Here is a 24,428-nt window from a genome sequence, read left to right on the forward strand (position 1 = left end):
TGACAGTAGGCCAAATATTTCCATTCCAGCTATTTTATTATACACAGCCACAAACAGTCAGTTAATGCAAGGGAGCTGAGGGACCAAATAAATAGAGTTAGAAGGCCTATCCCAAGTTTTATTTGGTATTCAATCAAGTCATAACATTTTATGCCATAATGCTAATTGTTCATGGTATACATAGAATGTCTCGCTCAACAAATGCAAATTAGAAAATAATTTTCCATAGCCATGAACTGGTGAGCCATATTGTACCTTCCCTTGTATTTCCACACCACTCTGATTGCGTTGTCAGTTGTCAAGGGGATGTTGCCAAGGATGGCTCTCCAGTCTTGGTGGAGAGAGCTTTCCTAGCAACCACTTCCCCTGCTGGCCAAATCATCATGTAACAGGGCTCATCCACCAAATGCTTTGGTGACTCAGAGACGTCTTCCTCTTGAGTGAGCGCTGTGAACTGAGGGTGGGGTGTGAGCATACAACTTCAGCAGCAAGGCCTATCTATTTGTCAGGTCCTTAGAAAGCACAAAGGACAGCTTGTTCTCTGTTGGAAGCCTGATTAGATCATTAACTACACAGCGATGGCCACCTCAAGTTGACCATAATATCCCCCAAATATGTCAGTGTGTGGTGCATAGGCCCACTGACCTGATATGCTATAGAAGTGAGGTTGCAGCAAGATAATGAACATTTCTTTGTAGTTTGGAGATTAAATACATTCCCAGTATACTATATGATCCCAAATTACCTGATGTTTAGCCTACTGTTACTTTAATTCTACTTTTCCTTCTTTCAAACATTTTATTTTACATTTTCAATACATTACAAATACTATTCTTCTGATAATAATCTTCATAAGAGCTGAAGGTAGAAGTTGCATGAGTGACCACAGATCTAGAATCAGATACCAACTCCAGGTCCTAATGAAACTTCTCTGCCTTCTCCAAAATGGAAAACTGACCCTAGAACAGTGTCTACTAGAGAGGCAATATCCCACTTTCCACTGGCTCGCCCATATTCTACGCATGCGCAGCAGCTTGCTTTTGCTGTCGCAGTGGAATCCACTATGCTGGCAACCAAAATATAAACGTTGTCAAGAGAAGACCTGCAGGTATAACAAATATATGGGTCGTGTCGATGCTGGGATTTTATATTGTCCGCTTGCATGGATTGCTGCAGTTTTGTCAAGGAAATCAATCAATCCAATACGCACCACGTGGTTTGGGTTTGTCCAATTGGAGCAACGCTTTGATACCCGAAAGCGTGCCCTTTGTTCAGGATTTCGCCAAGTTATCAACAATATGGTCGAATTAACTTTTATACAGCAACATGTGGACAAAGAACATGATTTGTAACGGCAAGATGACCATTTCTGGATATATATCAATATTTTTTTTCTCCCTGTGGCAGTGAGTGTGTAGCCTACAACTTTTTGGCAAGCATTTTGCCATGAGCTTATTCATCACATGACTTCCCTTCCCCCACCCAAAGAATGATGAAGAAGTCGGACATGTTTGAGGGAAATGTGTTGAAAAAAAAAAGTATCGTGATGGAGGACAAGGAGAAATTTGAAGTAAAGTTTTGACTTTGCATAATGGATTTACAAATTGAGATTTTTAATAGTTTAATTTGATGTAACCCTGGGAGTCAATTAGCAAACTATTTTTTGTAGGTATTTAGTCAAGATTAAGACACATTAATGTATGTTTTATTTCAAGTTTCATTGTATTTAGAAGCTTTGAAATGTATACTCTGTCCGTATATATTGAAAATCGCGAGGATTTAGTGGAGTGACATTGAAGAGAACGTGTAACCTTGGTGTGGGGGATGGGTATTATCGTTTGGGAACCATTTTGTAGAGATTTAAAACTACCTTTACGAGTTTCTTTTTGTCGAAGGTTGGCATTTTGCTGATAATTCAGTATAATCTAGTTTGTTGCACGTGGACTTCGTCGAATGAGTATCTTGGTATGATAGGAAATGTTTTGGGATTTAGTTGTCTGTTAAATGTAGATATAACTAACGTTTAGTTAGGGTTTTCTCTGGACAACTAATGTCGAAGAGTTGTAAGGTTTATAGTGATGATTTAGTTGAACTGTTCAAATCGTGAATGCGGCCTACTTGGGTGTTATTGAAGTTGAGCAACTTTTCTCAAATTCTTAACAGATGCGACCTTTTGCTAGAATGTCCTCTTATAGTAATTTTTAAGTGGTTGTGTGTATCCGAAATTCTTATCTGATTTGATAACTATTTCAGCAAGAGTTGAGAATTGCTGTGTCATTCAATGGAGGGTAATTTCCTTTACCACTTTAGCTTAGTTTGCTTTATCCTCCCTAAGACATTTAACACCTCGGCTTCAGTGTGAGTTAAGCTATTGTGTCCAACTGTTGTGCTATTAATAGTATGTCAGGCCTTGGTTGAGTTCTGACATTAGTAGGCCTCGGATAATGGTAGCCTTTCTTGTAGTCAGAAATAATTATTCCTGGTAAAATATGTAGTTAGGTCAGACAGCACGTGGTTTGAAACTAGGCGTTATGATCATCGCCCTTTTGATCCAACTCAGGCTGTGGTATTACTTGTACACTTTGTGACACCATCTCATGTATGCACAGTCAAGCTCGTGTGCACTTCAAGATGGCGCTCCGTCAACACAACCCAAATGCGGCTACTCGGAAAGAAATGTGTTTTTAAGCGCTCGGCCTACGTTTAGCATCTGATAGATACGTGTCAGTGAACTCGCTAACCAATGACTTGCCATCTGTTTACTCTGGAAGTTCGCGCTGGAGTTAACGACCAATCATTATCGTTGCTTTGCCCACGCTGACGTAATGTAATTTGATAAGCGAAAGGGCGGGTTGTTGGATGTCGCATTTTCGTAATAGACTACGTAAAATAACCAATCAAAGTACACATTTTGAGTGCTGGGAGGTCTAGCCAGTAATATTGCGAATGTAGTTTGATTGATAATAACAATATGCGAATTGGTTGGATGGGAAGCATATAGGAAAACAAATGGTGTTTGGAGGTGTGGTTACTTTGGATGACATGTTCAACTGCGAATAGAAAATCATAGGGCGTAGTCTTACATTCCGTATCCAATAGAATGCGTGGGTGGTCTATAAATTGTCGGGCATAGACGCGAGATGCCATTTCGCTGAAGCAGTGATCAGTTGGATTCGGTGGGGCTTGGAGGAAAGGACGGGCAAAACAGGAACTTGAATATTGGTATTTAAACAGAATCCGGATCCATCGCGATGGAGACGGCCATAAACCCGCCCCATGACAGGTACCGATCGGACTAATTGAATTTAGGTTTGCGATGAGAAAGCATATGGTTGCATTAGGAATAGTATTCACTTATAAACAGATGCTTTCTGATTACCGACATGTTCACCGAACGTGTTAAAACCAAGACTTCTCAGTCGGTATAGAGCGTTTGTATAGTTTTGCAACAAAAAACAATATTGGACAATTGTCAGGATGTGACCACTCGTCAATCTGCAAAATAGAACAATAATTATTTGGGACGCCTGTCGTTTAAATCGTACTGCACCGACGCCATCTTCCCAGCGTCTCGGGTAGCTAGTCCTTGCGGTAGTAGGATTGCCTAGCCCATCTGGCATGATAACAAGCGAACTAACGTTAGTTGGTGATTTCGCTAAACTGGATTTACTCGAGCATAACTGTCTTTTGCTTTTTATTTTCTCTTCCTCGTGGTTAATGGCTGGGTGAATGTTTAAGCGAAGTTCTTTCACATTGTGATTGTTTGGTGGGTATATTATTGCTCGGTAACTGGCTACCATGGGATAAGTTTGCTGGGTCAGTTAAGTTAGTTAGCTAACTTAAGGCTAGGCTTCTAACTAGCAGACTGTCAATGCTCGTCGGGAGGTCTACTTTGTTACTTAGCTATTTCCGTTAACTCGAAGTTGGCAAACTAATGGATATAAATAAGTATATAGTATAGCCATGATTGTTGGCCATTGAAAGCTCGTCTCGAGTGAAAGCCAACTAAGTTAACTGAGCTGTTTTGGTAGTTACTTGCTAATGTATCTACTTACTGCATCACCAATGTATTTGAGTATAATTAACTAACGTAGCGTAGCGGTGATTCTGGTTTGGTAGACGAGGTAAACTGGGTTGGTAGCTAACTACTGGGTTGAAGTATTTGGGGAGTCTCGTTCTCCTGTATTTGGATTGGGAGGGATATATTTGGCAAACAGGGTGGTAAACGTTACATGTCACGGCTGAATTACGGTTATGTATAGTGCTGATCATTTAGCCGTCATATAATTTCAGCGTAACGCGGGGTCATTGCAATGTTTGTTTATTTGATCAGCATGTGCAAGTCAAGTATCTAACTGTTGGATGGGAATAGTTTCCCATCGGGTCCTTGCAGTGGCCTCACAATCTACTCACTACCTTTCTACTCACCAAACCTGGAAAGTATTAATAGACATCTACTTTTTTTGTAACAGCCAGGGTAAAATGTAAATTGGATAATGTTCTGTGGTTAGTACGGTCTTCCCTTTCCCAAACATTTATTTTTAAAGGAAATGTAGCTCGTGTTGATGTTTGTTGCTGACAAGTGTCAGTGATGTAAGTGTTTTATGTATTTTAACGTTTTTTACTTTTATAATAAAGTACACTAAGTGTCAAATGTGTTTTCCAACTTGTATCATTTGAATACCAGCTGATATTAAGCTACAAGTAGAAGGAATATCTGTGACTTGGATTGTCATGGTCAGCATAGGCTACAAAACCCATGTTTCAGAGTTTCTTGAAGAAAAACAGTCTTCATTTTGTAGAGTTGGTAACGGAGCAAGTCACTACAGTGTGGCTTCCATGTAGGTTACGTAATGGGCATGGTTTGCATCAGTTGTTTGTCAAGGTAAGTTACAGGTGAATATACAATTCTGGTCGAGTAGTCTCATCTGGTGTTCACTTATGAGGAAGATGCAGCTCTACTGATCTAGTCTGATTGTAGGGGACATGTAGACACAGCCTACAGTAAAGAATGGTTGGTAATGGCCTCTTTGATATTAACTTTTTCAAAATTGGTCAGTTCATCTTGAGAATTTGAGTAGTGGGGATTGATCGTAAACATTTAACCCCTACTCTTCTGTCTTCGGAGGGACCAGGGCCTGGTCCTATCTTATGCAAGCACAAGACATGTCACCCAGTTGCATCACTGGCAACTTTTCCATATTATTTTAGATTGTCCCTATAGAGAAAGTTAATTCCTGGTAGCAATTATGAAGAGACCTAGAGTATTTGTCCATAAGTGGCAACTAACAGCCTTTCCAATACACATGGCTAATGTTCACAAGGAATGGAACATGAATACAAGCTTTTGCACGGTTTTACTAGTCTATATAAACTCATTCAGTTACGTTGTATGTAAATAAATCAGCTCAATTGTCAATGGTGCATTTGAACATGGTTAGGTAGGGTCACCTGTGATCTGAGTGACTTGATCACTGCACTCTTTATGATTCCTGTTAAAACACATGCATCTGTATCACAATGCTAGATGCACGAACCACAATTGACTCTGGACTTGGACTTCTACTTTGTTGGGGGGGGTTGGTTCTAGTTACAATGTTTTATAACCTTCCAGCCAATGGAATCGAGTTATCTTTGTTGCCAGGGAGATGAGAAATGGGCAGTTACAAGCATGGAGGTGTTGTCTTCCCCCATTTCTATATCATTGCTCCCCTCTAAGCCTCTGGGTGTTTAATGGCAGGACAATGGAATCATATCACCAGTATAATGGTCACTGCATACCATTAAATCCACTGTTTCATTTAACAGGCTGTTTGTATGTAACATTTTATGTCACTATGTTTGGTATGAGTATAACTGTTGCTGTGTATGTCCAGCCGGGCTCTTATCACAGTTTCAACAGAACACTGTTTCTATTGAGACTACATCCAACCCACAGCTATTATCAGCCAGGGGCATTAAACCAAAGCCAACAGAAAGGTTTCAACAGTCAAAGGGTTCGTGGTGTAACAATGCAAACTGCTCAAAGCTAAATATACCCGTGCATCCTTGTCATGGTGTATTGCGTAAGCTTTTTGGCTACTTGGTGAACCTCAAATGCCTGCCTGAGGCCAGCTGTCCAAGAACTCCTGAAACCACACCCATATATATATAATATTTTCTACAGTCTGTCACAGTACTGGTAGTCTGGCTAATCCTCTAGTTTCTGTCAATGCCAATGAGGCAGTTGTGACTCAAAGCTCAATTGAAACTGAATCATGGTGAGAGGGGGCATTAGTCACTATTGACTGGTTATTTTATGCTAACCTGTTATTTAAGACTTTGAGTGGGCTACCTAAGTAGAAGGCTTGTTCAATGAGGGCTGCTGCGTCATCCAATACCTTTTCCTTTCTCCACCTGCCCCGTTGCTCTATGCTTATTCCCTCCTCCCTTTCCGTCAACAGCTCCCTGGGCGGGGTCGACCTAGGCCTGCATGCCATCATGGCGATGGAGCAGGGCCTGCCGGGCCCCGGAAAGCGCATCAGGAAACCGTCACTGCTGTTCGAGGGATTCGAGGGCCCGCCATTGCTCCCCCACGGGCAAGCTCCCCCCTCTGGGTCACCACGGCCCCTAGTGTACGACACGAACCGGCAGGGCCGCGCCACCAACCAGCTGCAGTTCCTCCAGAGAGCCATGATGAAGTACCTGTGGAGGCACCACTTCGCATGGCCCTTCCAGGAGCCTGTGGACGCCTCCAAGCTCAGCCTGCCTGTGAGTGTCCCTGCAAGCCACTGTTCCAGGGAGCCCAGTCACATTGTACCTTAGCCAAACTCAGACGGACAGCGGATATTTCTCGATAGATATTCAAATCATTTAGTCCTATTTGCATATTAGGATGTCTCAGTTTTCAGACCTAAATAGAACTAAGGTATTGAGAATATTCTTATGTTAGGTTGGGAGCTCTTCAAAAGTTTTCTAAAAGCCTTTCTTCCAAGCTTCCAGACAATACAGCGCTGAATAGGCTCCGTATATGTATTATTAGCACGGCAGCGTGAAGTAAACGTGCTCCTCTCTGCCTCAGGACTATCACAAGATCATCAAACAGCCCATGGACATGGGGACCATCAAGCGGCGCCTGGAGAGCAACTACTACCGCAGCGCCAGCGAGTGCATGCAGGACTTCAACACCATGTTCACCAACTGCTACATCTACAATAAGGTGTGTGTGTGTGAGACAAATGCTGTAACCACAGTTAACCTTTTCACTGTCATAAATGAGCCATTGACCAGCGGCTACTGGCTGGACACTAGGGGGAGTCAAAAGGCCATTTGAGTTTAAAAAGCTCAACATCGTATTATCTATTTATATTTGACGTCTCTGGAAACTGTCAGAGCTACGGCACTAATAAACCCCGTCTTATAAACTGTCTAAAGATATCACCTATCTGATAGAGATGATGTTGATCTCACATCCTATTTTGAGAAGTGATGTGCCCTACATGTAATCTTCAGCCGGGTAACACTTTTCCATGGTGACTGTCTCCCAGCCAACAGATGATATTGTTCTGATGGCCCAGTCCCTGGAGAAAGCTTTCCTTCAGAAGGTTGCCCAGATGCCCCAGGAGGAGATAGAACTGCCCCTCCTCCACCACGGGAAAACCGGGCAAGCCAGGCAGAGGACGCAGGGCCACAGGTGAGCACCGGGGAGGGGGTGTGACTGTGTGTGGTTAATGAATGTGTTTGAGAGTGTTTCTTTTTGTGTGTGGCTATTTTGGGGAAATGTGTTTGATATTGACTCCTTCTGTCAGATAATGTGAATATGAATAATATCTACATGTATATCTATCAATATATATATCATATAATATGTCATTTAGCAGATGTTGAAAATAAAATCTGACGCGACCTAGTGATGCATACATTTTCTTATGGGCGGCTCCATCGGGAGTCAAACCCTCAATCCTTGATGTTACAAGCGCTAGGTTTTACCAACTCGGCAACACAGGACCACATGAATATGTGTAAACTCCCACGCATAACCACTTTTTCCCTCTTCATTTGCCTCAGTACCAGGAGGAGTGACGACTGCTCACCAGGTCCCGGCAGTGTCCCAGTCCGCGTACTCTCCCCCACGCCGGACACCCCAGAGTCGCTGCTCTCCACCCCCCACAGACGCTCCTGGCCAAGAGCCTACCTCTCACCCTCCACAGTACTCCTGCTATGCTAAGCTTACCCCCACACAGCCCACAGCCAAGGTGCGGTGTTCACTTACCCCTAAACTACAAAGTTGTTATACAATTTACCTGATGGCCATGCAACCGTTTGTGCTACTTTAGAGTACCTACTGCAACAATGTTAGCCGGAAATTAGCGACATCACCTGACATCGTCTTTTCTTTTTGTGTGTGGTTTCTTTGTTTTGTTATTTTCTTGTTCTGTTATCCGAAATGGTAAGCTTTCAGCCAATGACAAAGAGCCCCTGTCTCTCTGTCTCCCAACAGAAAAAGGGAGTGAAGCGGAAAGCAGACACCACCACCCCCACCACCATGGCCATGCCCATCACCGTGGGCGTTGGCGGGATTGGCATGGGCATGGCCGGCGGGCCCGACTCCCCGTTGACACTCACCTCGCTGGGGGTAGGCCATGGCCTGGGGCTCGGCATGGGGATGGGTATTGGTATGGGCCGCGGCAGAGTCACGGCAGGCGCCAAAGCACCTGCAGGGAGGAGGGGAGTCAGCGGGCGCCCTATCAAGCCGCCGAAAAAGGACCTACCAGATTCTGTGCAGCTCCAGCCGGTGCGGCGCGGCAAACTGGGCCAGCAGCTCCGGTACTGCAACGGGATTCTCAAAGAGCTGCTGTCCAAGAAACACGCGGCGTACGCCTGGCCTTTCTACAAACCAGTAGACGCCTCCATGCTGGGCCTACACGACTACCACCACATCATCAAGCAGCCCATGGACCTCAGCACCATCAAGGTACATGCCTCACCACCACAGGAGGTCGCTGGCACCTTATTGGGGAGGGCGGGGCTGGGGGTAATGTCTGGAGTGGCATTAGTGGAATGCTATCAACTACATCAAACATGGTTTCCAGGTGTTTGATTCCTGTTCCATTTGCTCTGTTCTGGCCCTGACTATGAGCCAGCAGCCCCTGTGCTCCTCCACACATCTGCATCAAGCACCATGAAGGTAGACTGTCAGTCATTCTGTGACGTTAACCTCCTCCCATCTCCCTCTGCAGAGGAAAATGGACAGTCGAGAGTACCGGGACGCCCAGCAGTTTGCCGGCGACGTGAGGATAATGTACTCTAACTGCTACAAGTACAACCCTCCAGACCATGACGTGGTAGCCATGGCACGCAAACTACAGGTACGGGTCAAAACACATTTTAAGCACGGAGATGTATCTTTCTTGGCTGAGTTTTGTTTTAAGCCTTTGAGCAGTAGGCTGGTACATCTGAGTGCACTGATCTGATGCCTTCCTCTCGTTCTCTCCAGGACGTCTTTGAGTTCTGCTTTGCCAAGATGCCCGACGAGCCTGCGGCCCCTCCTGCTTCCATGGGTGGGCGCTCCTCATCTTCTTCCTCTTCCTCCTCGTCCTCATCTGAGAGCGACCCCAGCAGCGAGAGCGAGAGTGACAGCAGCCCCAGCTCGGACAGCGAGGAGGAGCGAGCACACCGCCTGGCCGAGCTGCAGGAACAGGTGTGTACACAGGTAGACTGACCCGGCCCTGCGCCCACCGCAACACCACACACACACACACCAACACACAGACTACGTTACATCACAACATTTTAGTCATTTAGCAGGCGCTCTTATCCAGAGTGACTTACTCTTAGTGCTGTCATCTTAAACCAGCTAGATGAGACGACCACATATCTGTTGTAGTAATACATTTTTCTTCAATAATGTAGTTGTCAGAAAAATCAAGAAGGTGCAGGTAATAAAAAATAAAAATATATATATATTTACTTTTTTTTTTAAGTACAAAAGTATTTATGTAAACCTGAGCTGGAAGTGTTTTCCACAACAGTCACTGACCGTGTCCTCTCCATGGTCCCATCAGCTGAAAGCAGTTCATGAACAACTGGCAGCACTCTCCCAGGGCCCCATCGTCAAGCCTAAGAGGAAGAAAGAGAAGAAGGACAAGAAGAAGAAGAAGAAGCCCGAGAAGCATCGGGGAAGCCGGGTACCAGTCGAAGAGGATACACCCATCCGGCCGGCTAAAATGCCCAAGGTCACCAAGATGCCGAAGATGTCGAAGACACCCAAGAGCAGCAAAGGGGGCTCCACACAGGGCAAGAGGAGCACTGGCAAGAAGAGCAACAAGAGCAAGTGAGTTCCCTCTACTTGCAAGCGGTGTCTATCGATTTTAACATCTCTGTCCTGATATGATTTATTTACTCCGTACTATAACCATTCCCAAAATCTATTCCTGACAAAAGCAAAATGTTCACCTTCAGGATTGAATCATTAAATCACACTCTCACGCTCAGGTCCTCCAAGAAGTCTCAGGCAGTGACGCTCAGCATGCACCAGATGAGCGCTGCCGCCATGCTCCCCCACTACGACTCCGAGGAGGAGGACGAGGTGTCGCCCATGAGCTACGACGAGAAGCGCCAGCTCAGCCTGGACATCAACAAGCTGCCCGGGGAGAAGCTGGGCCGCGTGGTTCACATCATCCAGGCACGCGAGCCTTCGCTGCGCGACACCAACCCAGAGGAGATCGAGATCGACTTTGAGACGCTCAAGCCGTCCACGCTGCGCGAGCTGGAACGTTACGTCATGACCTGCCTCCGCAAGAAGCCTCGCAAGCCCTATGGTGAGGGAGCTTTCGTGTGTAGCCCCCCCCTCCTCCAATGTTCTCTGGTCCCTGTTAAGTGTCCCTGATGGGCCTTTCTGTCACAATTTCACTCAAATGTCATACAAATTTCAAGGGTTTCACTGGGTAGCATCATAGTGACTTAGTCTCTGTTTATTTGGATCGGTTGGTGGATGCAGACATTGCATCATCTAACCCCTGGTCTCCTCTCTGTTTGTAGGGAAGAAAGGTGGAGCAGGGAAGTCCCGGGAGGAGTTGGCTCTGGAGAAGCAGTTGGAACTGGAGCAGAGGTTGCTGGATGTCAGCGGGCAGCTTAACTCTGGCAAGAAGCCTCAGAAACCAAAGGTGAGTCGGAATAAATCTGCATCAGTGCCCAAAGAATAGACACATCAGACATGACAACTACCCTGAACAAAATATAAACACAATCATGTGAAGTGTACGTCCCATGTTTGATGAGCTGGAATAAAAGATCCCAGAACTGTTCCATGAGCACAAAAAGCTTATTTATCTCAAATTTTGTGCACAAATTTGTTTACATTCCTGTTAGTGAGGATTTCTCCTTTGCCAAGATACGCCACACCTGTCAGGTGGATGGATTATCAAGAAGCTGTTTTAACAGCATGATCATTACACAGGTGCACCTTGTGCTGGGGACAATAAAATGCCACTCTAAAATGTGCAGTTTGTCACACAACACAATGCCACAGATGTCTCAAGTTTAAATTGGTATGGACAGGCATAAGCTGACAACGAACACAATTGCATTTTATCGGAGGGAATTTGAATGCGCAGAGATACCGCGACGAGGTCATTGTCATGCCATTCATCACCCCATGTTTCAGCATGATAATGCACGGCTCCTTGTTGTAAGGATCTGTACACAATTCCTGGAAGCTGAACATGTCCTAGTTGTTCCATGGCCTGCATAGTCACCAGACATGTTTGGGATGCTCTGGATCAACGTGTATGACAGCATGATCCATTTCCCACCAATAGCCAGCAACAACACATAGTAATTGAAGAGAAGTGTGACAACAGGCCACAAGCAACAGCCTGATCAACTATGTGAAGGAGATGTCTCACTGCATGAGGCAAATGGTGGTCACACCAGATATTGTCCCGTTTTCAGATTTGGTTTTGAAGGTATCTGACAAACAGATGCATATCTATCTGTAAATAAGTCATGAAATCCATAGATTAGGGCCTAATGAATTCATTTAAATTGCCCGACTTCCTTATGTGAACTTTATCTCTAAAATCTTTGAAATTGTTGCATTTCATATTTTTGTTCAGTATACTTTCTGAGCATTCACAGAGATGTGGAACTACAAGCCAAAATGTATTTAAAATATATTTTCTCTAATGTATGGCCCTATCCACCTTCATAGTACTTCATGAAAGAGATCAGCTCAGGTCTTTGCAAAATGTGTGGGTTGTCTTCTCAACATTATATTCCAAGTATTTGACCTTGTGTCTATCGGTTTCTCTCTCTCAGCAGAGAAGCCCAGTGCAGTGGAGCCCCACGCCGTAGCGTCTCGCCTCAGCGCCAGCAGCTCCAGCTCAGACTCTTCCTCATCTTCTTCCTCGTCCTCCTCTGACACCAGTGACTCGGACTGAAAGCTCCAGAGGGATGGGCATTGAGCCCACGAACCCCAGACAGGACAGAGCAGGACTGCCAACAGAGCTGCAGGCGGGTCAAACTATAGTCAGAACTGACCCGGAATTAAAAAAGATGGGGATGTGTTGAGAGAATCCAGTCCCAACAGAAAGAGTGGATGGAGAGAGACTGGGTTTTTCATTGCTCTAGAAACCTAGAGGGTTGACATAGATGATGCGTTGTCTCATAGGTTAAAGAGCCGATGGCAGGATCCCTACTGGCTCTAGAAAGATGGCAGGATCCCTACTGGCTCTAGAAAGATGGCAGGATCACTACTGGCTCTAGAAAGATGGCAGGATCTCAAGATGGCAGGATCTTTACTGGCTCTAGAAAGATGGAAGGATCTCTACTGGCTCTAGAAAGATGGAAGGATCTCTACTGGCTCTAGAAAGATGGAAGGATCTCTACTGGCTCTAGAAAGATGGAAGGATCTCTACTGGCTCTTGAAAGATGGCAGGATCTCAAGATGGCAGGATCCCTACTGACTCTAGAAAGATGGCAGGATCTCTACTGGCTCTTGAAAGATGGAAGGACCTCAAGATGGCAGGATCTCTACAAGCGAGGAGGATAGATAGTCCAGAACTATGGGATCATCTCGTACTATGTCTTTCTCTCCACGCTTTGTGTATATACTATGTACGAATATATAAATATCTATTTTTCTTTTGTAAAGAAGAATTTTAAGGAATCCCCAAATGTGGGGAGAATGTAAAGGTGTGGACAGGCTGTTTTTCATTTAGTTGTTTTATGACAAGGAGTTAGAAGGTAAAGCGTGTGTGTGTGTGTGTGAGAGAGGGGCACGGCCTCGCACAGTAAACGCAGCCCTGCTTAGTTTCTCATCTTGTTGATGCAGGCGTTTGAAGTAATTCTGCGTTGTAAAGCACCTTGGTTCAGTATACATGAAGAAACCGAAGAGCATCAAGACTGCAACATACGCATGTACTTCTACAGCCTGAGAGGGGTGTCCATGGTACACAAATGGTTTAAGTGAGCTAACTTTTTCCTGCGTTTCACTCTGTAAATGACCTGTTTCTATCTTGTGACCAATCTGCAAATAAATTGTGAGGACATCTCAGCATTGCCCACACGCAAACAGATTCTTCCCTTGTTTTGTTCTCTGTCAATTGGATATGTCCAGGATGTGTCAAGTCTACAGACTCCTGAAGGGGTCACATCTCTCTTGCAAGACATTATAACTTGCATGAGTAATGCACAACAATGACTATATTTTGAGACTTCATTTTATCTGTGGAAAAAAAATATTTTTCTAGATGGTATCTTCGTAGGGTTCAGTGGGGTGGTTAAATGCTGTCCTTGTGTCTCCCGTGTCTGATTCCCATAGCGTTGCACTACCAATGCTTTATGGCACAAAACCATACTTTATTTTAACAACTTGGCCTTTTAACATTTTGGCAGCTGAATGTTGTTTTTTTTGTCTTCAATTTAGCTGAATCTGATTTGGGAAGACGATTGTAGTGACCATTTCCTTGCTCATAGTGCGTTTAGCAGAGGTGGTATACGTACTTCAAGATATTCTGAGGTCCTAAACTGATTTTGTGATTTAGTTAAGAAATCAAGCTTTTTGTTGTTGAGAATTTAGAATTTGTACGTGTGATCAGTTATTTATTTGAGTGGGCACTCAGACCAAATCGTTGTTGCATTTACTTGAAGTCACTTGAGAAAAGTTGGATATTGGTAATAATGACAAACTACTCCAACAAGAATGTGTACAGCTGTAAGGAGAAAAGGCACGGTTGAAAACAGTTCATAGTTTACAGTCACAAAACTTTGGAGCATGTTTCTACCACTGGGGTTTCTTGTTTTGCTTTTGTTCTTAATCATGTTCTTTCACCCCCCTACAATTGTGAGGTGGTTGTTTCTCGCTCTGTTTATTTTGGAAGAAAAGAACTTTGAACTGTCCGACTACAAATAGAGAGAGAGAGGTCTTTAACACTCACTCTGTGTCTGTTTTGAGCAATTACAGTGGACCCGTGTGATGATTCAAAAGGAGGATGATAGGCTGTCACTCTATAATTAGAATTATTTTCAACAATGAAGTTCTTGTCATGACGACATTGATCACTAGGTGGCAGCAGTCATTGCAAAAACCAATGTGTTCTGGCCTATTCTCATGTCTGAGAGCAGAAGACACAAGTGAAGGTACATTACATGGCCAAATGAGTGGATTCAGCTACTTCAGCCACACCTGTTGCTGACAGGTGTCTAAAACCATGCATTCTCCATAGACAAACATTGACAGTAGAAATGGCCTGTACTGAAGAGCTACGTGACTTTCAACGTGGCACCATCATAGGATGCCATCCTTTCCAACATACCGGTTTGTAAAATGTATGCCCTGCTAGAGCAGTCCTGGTCGACTGTTATTGTATAGTGGGAACGTCTAGGAGCAACAACTGCTTAGCCGCGAAGTGGTAGGCCACACAAGTTCCCAGAACGGGACCACCGACTCCTGAAGCACTTAGCGTGTAAAAATCGTCTGTTCTTGATTGCGACACTCACTACTGAGTTCCTAACTGTTTGTCGGGATCTTCATGAAATGGGTTTCCATGGTCGTGCAGCCGCACACAAGCCTAAGATCACCATATGCAATGCCAAGCATCGGCTCGAGTGGTGTAAAGCTCTCTGCCATTGGACTCTGGAGCAGTGGAAACGTTCTCTGGAGTGATGAATCACGCTTCACCATCTGGCAGTCTGACAGACAAATCTGGGTTTGGTGGATGCCAGGAGAACTCTACCTGCCCCAATGCATAGTACCAACTGTAAAGTTTTGTGGAGGAGGAATAATGGTCTGGGGCTGTTTTCATGGTTCGGTGCTAGGCCCCTTAGTTCCAGCGAAGGGAAATCTTAACCCTACAGCATACAATGACATTAGACGATTCTATACTCCCAACTTTGTGGCAACAGTTTGAGGAAGGCCCTGACCTGTTTCAGCATGACAATGCCCCGTGCACCAAAAGAGGTCCATACAGAAATGGTTTCAAGATCGGTGTGGAAGAACTTGACTGGCCTGCACAGAGCAATGACCTCAACCCCACCTCAACCCACATTTTTGGGATGAATTGGAACGTCGACTGCGAGCCAGGCCTAATCGCCCAATATTAGTGCCCAACCTCACTAATGCTCTTGTGGCTGAACAGAAGCAAGTCCCTGCAGCAATGTTCCAGCTTCTAGTGGAAAGCCTTCCCAGAAGAGTGGAGGCTGCCCATGATTTTGGAATATGTTTGACGAGGACACACGTGTCCACATACTTTTGATAATTTTGTGTATTCTGGCAATTTCAATAATGTTGGAGACTCTGTTTTGAGTAAATGGACGATAGTAAATGTGGGCAGTAACTTTCATAAAGCAGCACAAGGTAGGATTTGCCAGCCGGCCAGGTCTGACGTGAGATCTGAGAAGCCTCTGGAACGTAGGGAGGAAAGGGAAGTGTAGAACTGTGGAGAAAACGGTGTTCATTAGAGGACTTTCAAATAAACCCTTTTTTCCCTAATTTGTTTGATTTCCAATGTACTTGGAACACACACAGAATCGTCTGACAACTCCAGCACTCACCTAGTCCACTTCTATGAGTGACAAGTGAATGGTAAATAAACATGTTATTTCATTGAACCACTCTGCATGTTATATCCCATATTTCCCCACAAATTTGCCCAGGTTGAACAGATCAGACAGAGAGGTCTTCAATGTATTCACAATCCTCCAACTCCTGTACCACTATGTACCTGTCTGAAAGGCAGAAAGCAACACTGTGACCTCAGCAGGTTGCTCAAATGTCATGCCCAGTCTACTTAGGATATTAGAGCGTGTAGGTGGTCATGACAGAGCATTGTGCTGAGGTTGAGGTGTAGCTTACTCTGTCTTTTAAAGGGGTACAGGAGTTAGAGGATATTGGTTAAGAGACATTTTCGCATATTATTTGAGCATATTACCGTAAATATATGGTGTTATTTGGTTTTCCAAAATGTCCAAGATGGAGGACAATCTATCCTGATGGACCTTATGGGTGGGTCCTCAGGTCAAATGTGTTTAGCATTAAAAAAAGACACCTACATACAAAGTGTCAAGTCTCTATGTCAAATGGGGCAACGGATATGAGGGTTTAAGTGAGACCACTTAACAGAAACCCCTATAGGCCATTTGGTGCCATTTTTTTTTACCAAGTTACTCATGGCCTCTTGTTTCTGTGTACTAAATTAGAAAAAAAAAGTTACCAATCTACGCTTGAGTTATTTGAACATGTCAAGAAAAAAAATGAAGAACAATTCAGACAATAACAATAGTTGTTCACATATTCGCATTAAAAATCGGAAAATATTTGCGGACCATCTGCATTATCCCTGCGAACCGCAATTAAAGTATAAAGAGCAATAGTAATGGTGTATTTTTGTAGGCTCTAACTCCGCCATGGCTGGTTGGCCAAAGTCTAAGGGGATATGAATGGGGGTTTTGGAATAATGGTAAACTCCCGATAAATAAGGCCTGTGGTAAAGACAGGCTTAGAAGACCTCATATGTTTTATTCAATGAGATCATCTTCATCAGCTAACGTCATCAAAACAAGCACATAAAGCACATGAAAGGTAACGTTAACAGTGACCGATATTATCTCATAGAACTTATATGTATAAAAACTCCTAAGCCTTTGTTCTCCTAAACCCATTCTTTCCCCATTCATTTCCCGATAAGAATGGCTGAACGAATCAGAGGAAACTAATTTCCCTTGTTTAGCACTACAATATGAGGACTCATACTACAAGCTGACGAGTCACAGAGATGAGAGGAAAGATGGCGGAAGCTGATGTGGATTGTGAATCTAATGGCGGTAGAATCAAAGAGAATTGGAATATTGTAAAAAATATATATATGGAAAACGGAGCAAAGTAGTGTACAGTGCTGAGAATGTCCCAACGTGTCTTGTAGGATCGGATTACCAATCTTGAAGAATCCCTTACAAAATAAGATGGCAGTTTTGAAACTGCAGTAAAAGTGCAGTAACTGCAGTCACCTGTGGTGTTTTGGATTCAGTAATTGCAGAATAACTGCATTTACACGGCAACATTTCTGACCTAAAAAAACGGTGTTATATTGGATGCAGGATTTGCTGCATACTGGTTATACTGCATTGTACTTCAGTTATACTGCACTCTGACTGCAATCTCTTTTCATAAGGGATCCATTTGAGATATCCAAACTGGTGGAGGGATTGCTGGGTGAAGTGAAGGTTGTCAGGATCACGAGGTTGTCAGGATCACGAGGTTGTCAGGATCACGAGAGGAGCGGGATTGTTTCTAATTGTTGTACATCCGAAGGAACGTGTGTTGCATCTCACCCGATTTGAGAAGTTTGACGTTTCGTGTGTGCCTCTTCGGTACAGGGCACCCCTCAGTGGGGTAATATCTGGCGGCTCATGGGAAGTCGGTGTTGAAAGGAATTCCAGGAGGTATATATGCACGTCGGATGAATCGTGTGGTGAAGGATTAAAAAGTGAAGAGTATCTGTTCTTGTGTTTTTTGACACTCAAGTACAGTTAGGATATTTAAACTACAGAGTCAGAGCATTTATCCCAAGACCGATGCAGTGTGACCACTGTGAACATCTTTTGGACATGTTTCAAGTGTTTGCAGAATGGAGAAGACAAGATGTCCAAGTTGTGGAAAAGATCATGGGATGAAAATGTGACATGTTGCAATTGTGGTGGGAACCATGAAGCCACGTCTTTAGAATGCCCAACAAGGGTAAAAGAGAATGAGGTGGTGAAAGAGAATGAGGTGGTGAAAGAGAATGAGGTGGCCAAAGTCAGGGCTGTCCAGAGCATTTCATATGAAGCAGCTGTTAAAAGGGTTGAGGGTTTGAATGGTGCACTTGAAGAGTAATATGGTTGTGGATAGGCCTTCACTGCAGGCTGCAGGGGTTTCCTTTCACCAGCAGGACCAAGGTATTTAAAAGGTTAAGAAGGTGATTATTGAAACTGCCAAGGTCGATAGGATGTCCAGGAAAATGTATGTATCATTGTGGATGTGGCAGAGCGGTTCCTGGCACTGAAAGATTTCTCGGTGGAGGAGTTGCATGGAGTATTGTCACAAGCAGTACCACCCTCTGAGGCCCGAGAGCTTGAGAAGGGAGATATGGAGATTTGGTTTGGATTTGTCAGTGTACTATTTTTATTTGGGTGGATTAATGGTTTTCTTTTTACCTTGTTTTTCAACCCATCCAGTTAGTGGTGGAAAAAATAGACCTTTTTCGGTTGTAGTTCGCCATAAAACCAACAGAAGAAGAAAAGGAGTCACAGAAATGATCGCGAACAAAACCTGTCCTGTGGCTCCCTCTCCTGGATCAAGCGAGAACGACTCAATCTTCATGCCGGCCACAACACGGCTCATCAAGGTTGACAGTTATCACGGGTTAGTGTCGTCTTTCACGCCTCGTCGGCCTTTATATGCAACTTAATACATATGTAAAGTAGGTAAATTATAACTGCAGTTCTCTGAGGGTAGATGTGCTTATCTAGGCGCACTATCTTGTGGTTGTTCTAGCTAAACCTTGGGCTAACGTTAGTTGTTGGGCATCAATCGTTTTATTTCGCTGCAGTGCAAGAATGTAGCGAACGTTCTTTGTAACATTGCAACATTATAACATTGTTTCAACTATGCGACATCACTGTTACAGTTTATCGTCTTGCAGACATTTGTGAACATGTTTGCTTTGAAAATGTTTTTTTTTTCTGTCCTGTGGTAATTCAAGAGCCACATAGCAAACTGATTTAGACGGCTAATGAAACCTTAATGACAATATCCCGTTTAAGTTAACTTTAACATACACACTCTTTATAGTAGCCAATTTTCATTGGACAAGAAATGCAGTTGTCTTCACCTTTACCAGATGAGACAGATGTGTCCCTCTCATTGGGTCAAAGGTGAAGACAACAATTTTACCCTACAAGAACCTTCACTCAGGTGACATGAAGCAAGCTAGAAAGAATGCATCAGCCCCGTTGTTATAGACCTAATTTACATATTTTCCAAGTTAGTTGCATAGAGCCCTCTTTGCCTGCAGTGAGCTACAGCAGATTGCCTCCTACATTTTTGCACTACTCATTGTCTCCAGGAGGGGGCAGTGGGATTGGCTAAACCATATGCCAGCAATTTACCTCTGAGGGTGCCACAGTGGTGGTCGCAGATATCAGAGAGGAGTCAGCCAATCAGCCCTGGGCATCCTGGACCATGGCCACAAAGGGCAGGACCACATCGCTGCTGCTGTGGATGTTTCAATCAAGGGAGAGTGTAGAGAAGCTACTCACAAGAATACATGTGATTAACATATGTGCAGACACACAGACTAATTCAGTGGGTGTACTAGTGTAATTTAGAGTCCTTATCCTAAAGCCTATGCTGGCGTCTCCTACTGGGACAATGAGTCAGTCATGTAACGTTTTTGGATACTTGACCTGAAGCACTTCACTCAGTTCTTTAGCAACACGATCGAGAAGTTAGAAATTGCCTGAATCGGAAGAGGCATTTTGTGTGAGTGAGTCACTGAATGCCATAAGGAATCTGAATGCAGTGTCGGTACTTTCAGCCTCCCTCAGTATGTGTGAACGCTGCAGGTGTCACTCAGGATGATTTCTCCCTGAAAATGGAGGACGAGGACTTTGACAAGGTTACCCAAGTCATCTAAAGGTATGACCCTTTGTTCTTATTGTCCTGAATCTATTGATACCGAACACAAATATAAACACAACATGCAATCATTTCAAAGAGTTCCATTTCATAGAAGGAAATCAGTCGATTGAAATAAATTCATTAGGCCCTAATCTATGGATTTCACATGATTGACTGGGCAGGGGTGCGGCCATGGATGGGCCTGGGAGGGCATAGGCACACCCACTGGGGACCCAGGCCCAGCCAATCAGAATGAGTTTTTCCTCACAAATGGTATTTATTCTAGACAGAAATACTCTCTTTAGGTTCAGTGACACTTATGTTGATACACCTGAAATCGGAGAGTTAAAATAGTTTTTCTTACCCTCGTATTCTACAAATATTTCCCCCCATCTCCCAGGCTACATTTCACCTGACTAAGGCTGTTGGAAAGGCTCTGGTTGCCAGTGGAGCTCCGAAACGCTCCATCATTGCTGTGGGCAGCATTGTGGGTAAGTCTGTAAGACCTAACCCTTCTCCCTCTCTGTGTAGAGAGGAAGCTGATGGATCCTAACACATTCCCAGTAGAGGACTCTGGCTACATCACTGGAACCAGTGTTGAAGTAGCAGGTAATGGACCCACCTGCAATACATTATAATGGTTCATGTTTAACAGGAAATGCCTTTTAAGTTACCCGCTGCTGTCCTGTTAACACATTCTTTTCCCTTCTTCTTCTTCTTCTCATCTTCAGAGGCCTTTTCATTGGCTGAGACAACATTCCATCATCCTCATGAAGATCCCATCTAGGGTCCAGTAATTGTATATGTCTTCAACGTTCACACTGTGCCTTCGCGTGTGATAATACAACCGATTGGGGATCAATCTTGTTTTGTAAATCTAGTCAATATCTTAGTGTAAATGTGCAATAAATTGAAACCTGTTGTGGCGAGAGTTGAGTGCTCTCCCAATTTAACCGAGTTCCGTCTCTTAACCCTCTACATTTATGTGCGGTTACTATAATTTTGCGAGTGAAACTTATACCAGTCATTACTAACACGGTTGGATTTAGATGTTTGAAAACAGGAAAGACCGACGCCACACGTACAAAGACACACGAATACAGTGTGAACACAGAGAAAATGCGTTGGCATGTGGTTTAATTGGAGACGTTGAACAGAAAACAACAAGCCAAGAACAATGAAACAGTGAAACTAAAGCAAAACAAAAACTAACAGTAAACAGAGAAGGAAAACAACACTGAGCACTGGACAGTAGAGGGGAAAAGAGGGGGGCTGATGAGGTGATATAGTGGAAATACGGTTGGGATCTGACTGATTCTGGTGGTCAGTTCACTGGAGATTGTGAATGATGTGGTTATATTCAGCTGACTGAATGAAGAGAAATAAAATAATGACTAGTTATTGTGTAGCTCTGGGTAACATGTAACACCAGCCAGTTGAGAGAGGATGAAACGGAGGGACGAGGAAAAAAACACAAGGGAGTCAAGAAGCTATTTTTAAAAAGATGATATATTACAGAAACAACATTTAAAATTACTTACATTATAAAATAATACTTTTTGTCTTTTCAGCACCATATTTTGTCGAAATATTTGTTTGTCTTTAACAACAACAAAAAACAATAAATGTCATTCTCTCGCGAATCACCTCAGGTTTTAGTTTGTCAATCCCCCCCTTCTCTGCAATGTCAAAAGAAAAACGAACCCAAAACACACAAACCAAAATACCCATAATGATATACAACCCCATAGCCACAGTACATCACTTAGAAACAAAATCTTTGTAATATTTGCCCACGTGGTTGCTAGAATCTTCCATCCCTCCCGCTAGCTGTCCCCTGCCCGCTGTATTCTCACAACCGTAGAATCCTGGTGTCTGTCGCCCTCGCCATACTCCTGCAGCACAGCTCAGCCAAGCAGTGGCAAACCGCAATGGAGAGTCAGTCACCATTTAATCATTACAGTAGAAGCAATCATAACAGCACAGTACAGTCGATGAATGCTAAATGGTTACAATGAGATATGGCCACGTGCCCCCCACCACCACCAGAACTGTTGACATTCATAGACCAAAGGGGGGTGTGTACAGATAACTCGGTTTAGTGTTAGTTTAATATGTATTTAATTGTTTTAAGACCGCCAAGTGAGAACTACAGGAAATAAATACAAAATGAAATACCACATTCGAGTGTCATATTTGGTTTTTGTCGTTGTTTGAAGCACCCTGTTTTGTTTTCAATAAATACAATAGAATATCACAGTCTGTACAAATGGATTCGATTGCACATTTCCAGTAGGAGAACTGGTGACGACATCGTGCGGCTGTGATGGAGTCAAACTTGAATTATTCACGCTGAATATATTAACGCTTTGGTATAATTAGCACCGTGCCACAGTTTTTTGAAAGAAAGCATTTTATTCACCGCTGTAAGAGAGAACGTTGGGTCGTCATCTATTCAGCTCATATACATATTTAACCCTGATACCTTCCCTGCTTGAAAAGAGACGGAATGTCACAAATCCTGTAATGTAACCTGTGTTCTACATGAAACAGCAATGAAATTCCAGACCTGTAAGTACTAGACTGGTTTGATGGCATTCTGGCCCATACGCTTGTCTAGGAACTACAGTTCTGGACTGTCTGTGACAGTTGTAACATTGATTACAAATAAATGTTCCACACATCACGTTCAGTAGAATTTACAAGGTTCATGGCTTTTGATTCATTGGTCCTTAGAGAAGGCATAGACACCCTTCGGTCCCATTGCATGCAACATTATTGGCCCAAAAATAAACAGCCATGCAGCTCAGAGACAGTACGTTGCTGTTAGGACTATATTACTACAGTATTGAGTAAAAGGCTGTTCATAGTCACACTTTAAGGTTAGAGCCGCGTTAAAGCTAGAGATGTCACAGATCTGCTTCCACTCCATCTCCACAAAGCACCGTAAAGTTTAGACTCATCCGCCTGCATTATATTTGACCTGCTTTGGTGTAACTGATGTTAGGCTGGTATAGTTGGTTTGTTTGGTATAGAATTTCACTGGTGGAGATGATGGAGAAAATTCACTTAGCTAGACAACATGGACGTACAGTAGACTTTCCTGGTAGTCTCTGAACCGTCAGGCCTTCGTGGATCTCCCGTTCCTTCGTTGGTTTCCCCTTAATGTGGCGAGGCGGAAAATGAGACGTAGGATGGGGTGGGGCTTGGATGCATGAGAGGTAAAGTGTGTGGTGAGGGCGAAGCAGAGAGGTAGAGTGGCTGAGACAACTCGGTAGAGAGACAGCGGGAAGGAGAGAGGAGTGAGAGGGGGTCCGCGACAGGGGCTCTGGCGTGTACGGAAGGAGGAGACGGGTCTTTGACCCAGCTGTTCGTTGGAAAAGAACACTGTTTTATTCTGTTGACGGTCTGAACGCCATCTCTCATTCTTGCAATCGATCTTTGGTCTCCTCTTCGCGAGAATGTTTGCGTTCTACTTTTCTCTTGTCGTCCATTTCTATTTGGGAGATGTTTTCCCCTGGGCATACACTTGAGTGAGTGCATGTCCGTTTCACAACAGTGTGTGTGTGTGTGTGTGTGTGTGTGTGTGTGTGTGTGTGTGTGTGTGTGTGTGTGTGTGTGTGTGTGTGTGTGTTTGATATCCTGAAATAAATGTACAAATTACTGGGCATGTCCTGTATATTGCCATGTCTATGCAAATGTGTCAATGTTTGTGTTAAGTGCATGAGTGTGTGTGTGACAGAGTGTGTGTGCATCATAGTAAGTGTATATTCTATATGTGTTTCTCATTTCTCTGTACGGTGTGTTAGCCCAGGAAACAGACAGGTCCAACTTCAAAGCCAAATTTCTGGTTGCTCTCCCCAAAGTCTGTGATCTTGAGGTCCCGCAGAGGAAGCTGCTCCACCTGGGGCGTGTTCACCTCCACCACTGTCCTGTCGAAGCCCTTACGATACTGCCGACAGACAGAAACAGAGAGAAGGGTGAGATCACTACATCTGAGGAAAGGGTATCTGCCTAGGATTTGATACTTCACTTTTATTGTGTGTAATGGAAAACATAGAGTTCCATTGTAATACTTTTTGTATTGGCATTTGTTCTTATTGACTGCTGAGATTAAAAATATTAAATTAGCCTACATCAGATTGAAAATAGAGCAACATTTAGAGAATTGTGACAAATGTTCCTTTAAAAAAATTAAATAAGGGGGGGTATACCCCCAGACACCCTATAAAATCTCAGGTTTCTTTAGTTTTTTTTTAGATACTCGAGGTACACATCCATAACTTGAATG

General features: G+C 43.7%; 1 protein-coding gene, 1 long non-coding RNA gene and 1 pseudogene across 9 annotated transcripts in view; 2 read left to right on the forward strand and 1 right to left on the reverse strand.

Annotated features, from left to right (window-relative positions):
* Positions 1-1,650: 1,650 nt before the first annotated feature.
* LOC127905970 (bromodomain-containing protein 2-like) lies at positions 1,651-13,556 on the forward strand (annotated as a pseudogene).
* Positions 13,557-18,775: 5,219 nt separating this feature from the next.
* LOC127909850 (uncharacterized) lies at positions 18,776-21,095 on the forward strand. Of its 2 annotated transcripts, XR_008072590.1 has the most exons (4): positions 18,776-18,880; positions 20,055-20,155; positions 20,538-20,746; positions 20,869-21,095. It is a non-coding gene; the product is annotated as an uncharacterized LOC127909850 (long non-coding RNA). The 2 variants fall into 2 exon arrangements; XR_008072589.1 differs by lacking the exons at positions 18,776-18,880; positions 20,055-20,155 and having other exon boundaries at positions 20,331-20,746.
* A 2,600-nt stretch (positions 21,096-23,695) lies between these two features.
* The window catches only part of LOC118398949 (collagen alpha-2(XI) chain-like), a 45,802-nt gene continuing 45,069 nt past the window's right edge, over positions 23,696-24,428 (reverse strand). For all 7 annotated transcript variants that reach the window (XM_052472038.1, XM_052472037.1, XM_052472034.1 and 4 more), the window contains one exon: positions 23,696-24,089. In XM_052472038.1, coding sequence (XP_052327998.1) covers positions 23,943-24,089 — 147 coding nt within the window. In that variant the 3' untranslated portion in view covers positions 23,696-23,942. The remainder of the gene's footprint in view (positions 24,090-24,428) is intronic.

This window comes from Oncorhynchus keta, chromosome 20, assembly GCF_023373465.1.
Source record: "Oncorhynchus keta strain PuntledgeMale-10-30-2019 chromosome 20, Oket_V2, whole genome shotgun sequence".
NCBI lineage: Eukaryota > Metazoa > Chordata > Actinopteri > Salmoniformes > Salmonidae > Oncorhynchus > Oncorhynchus keta.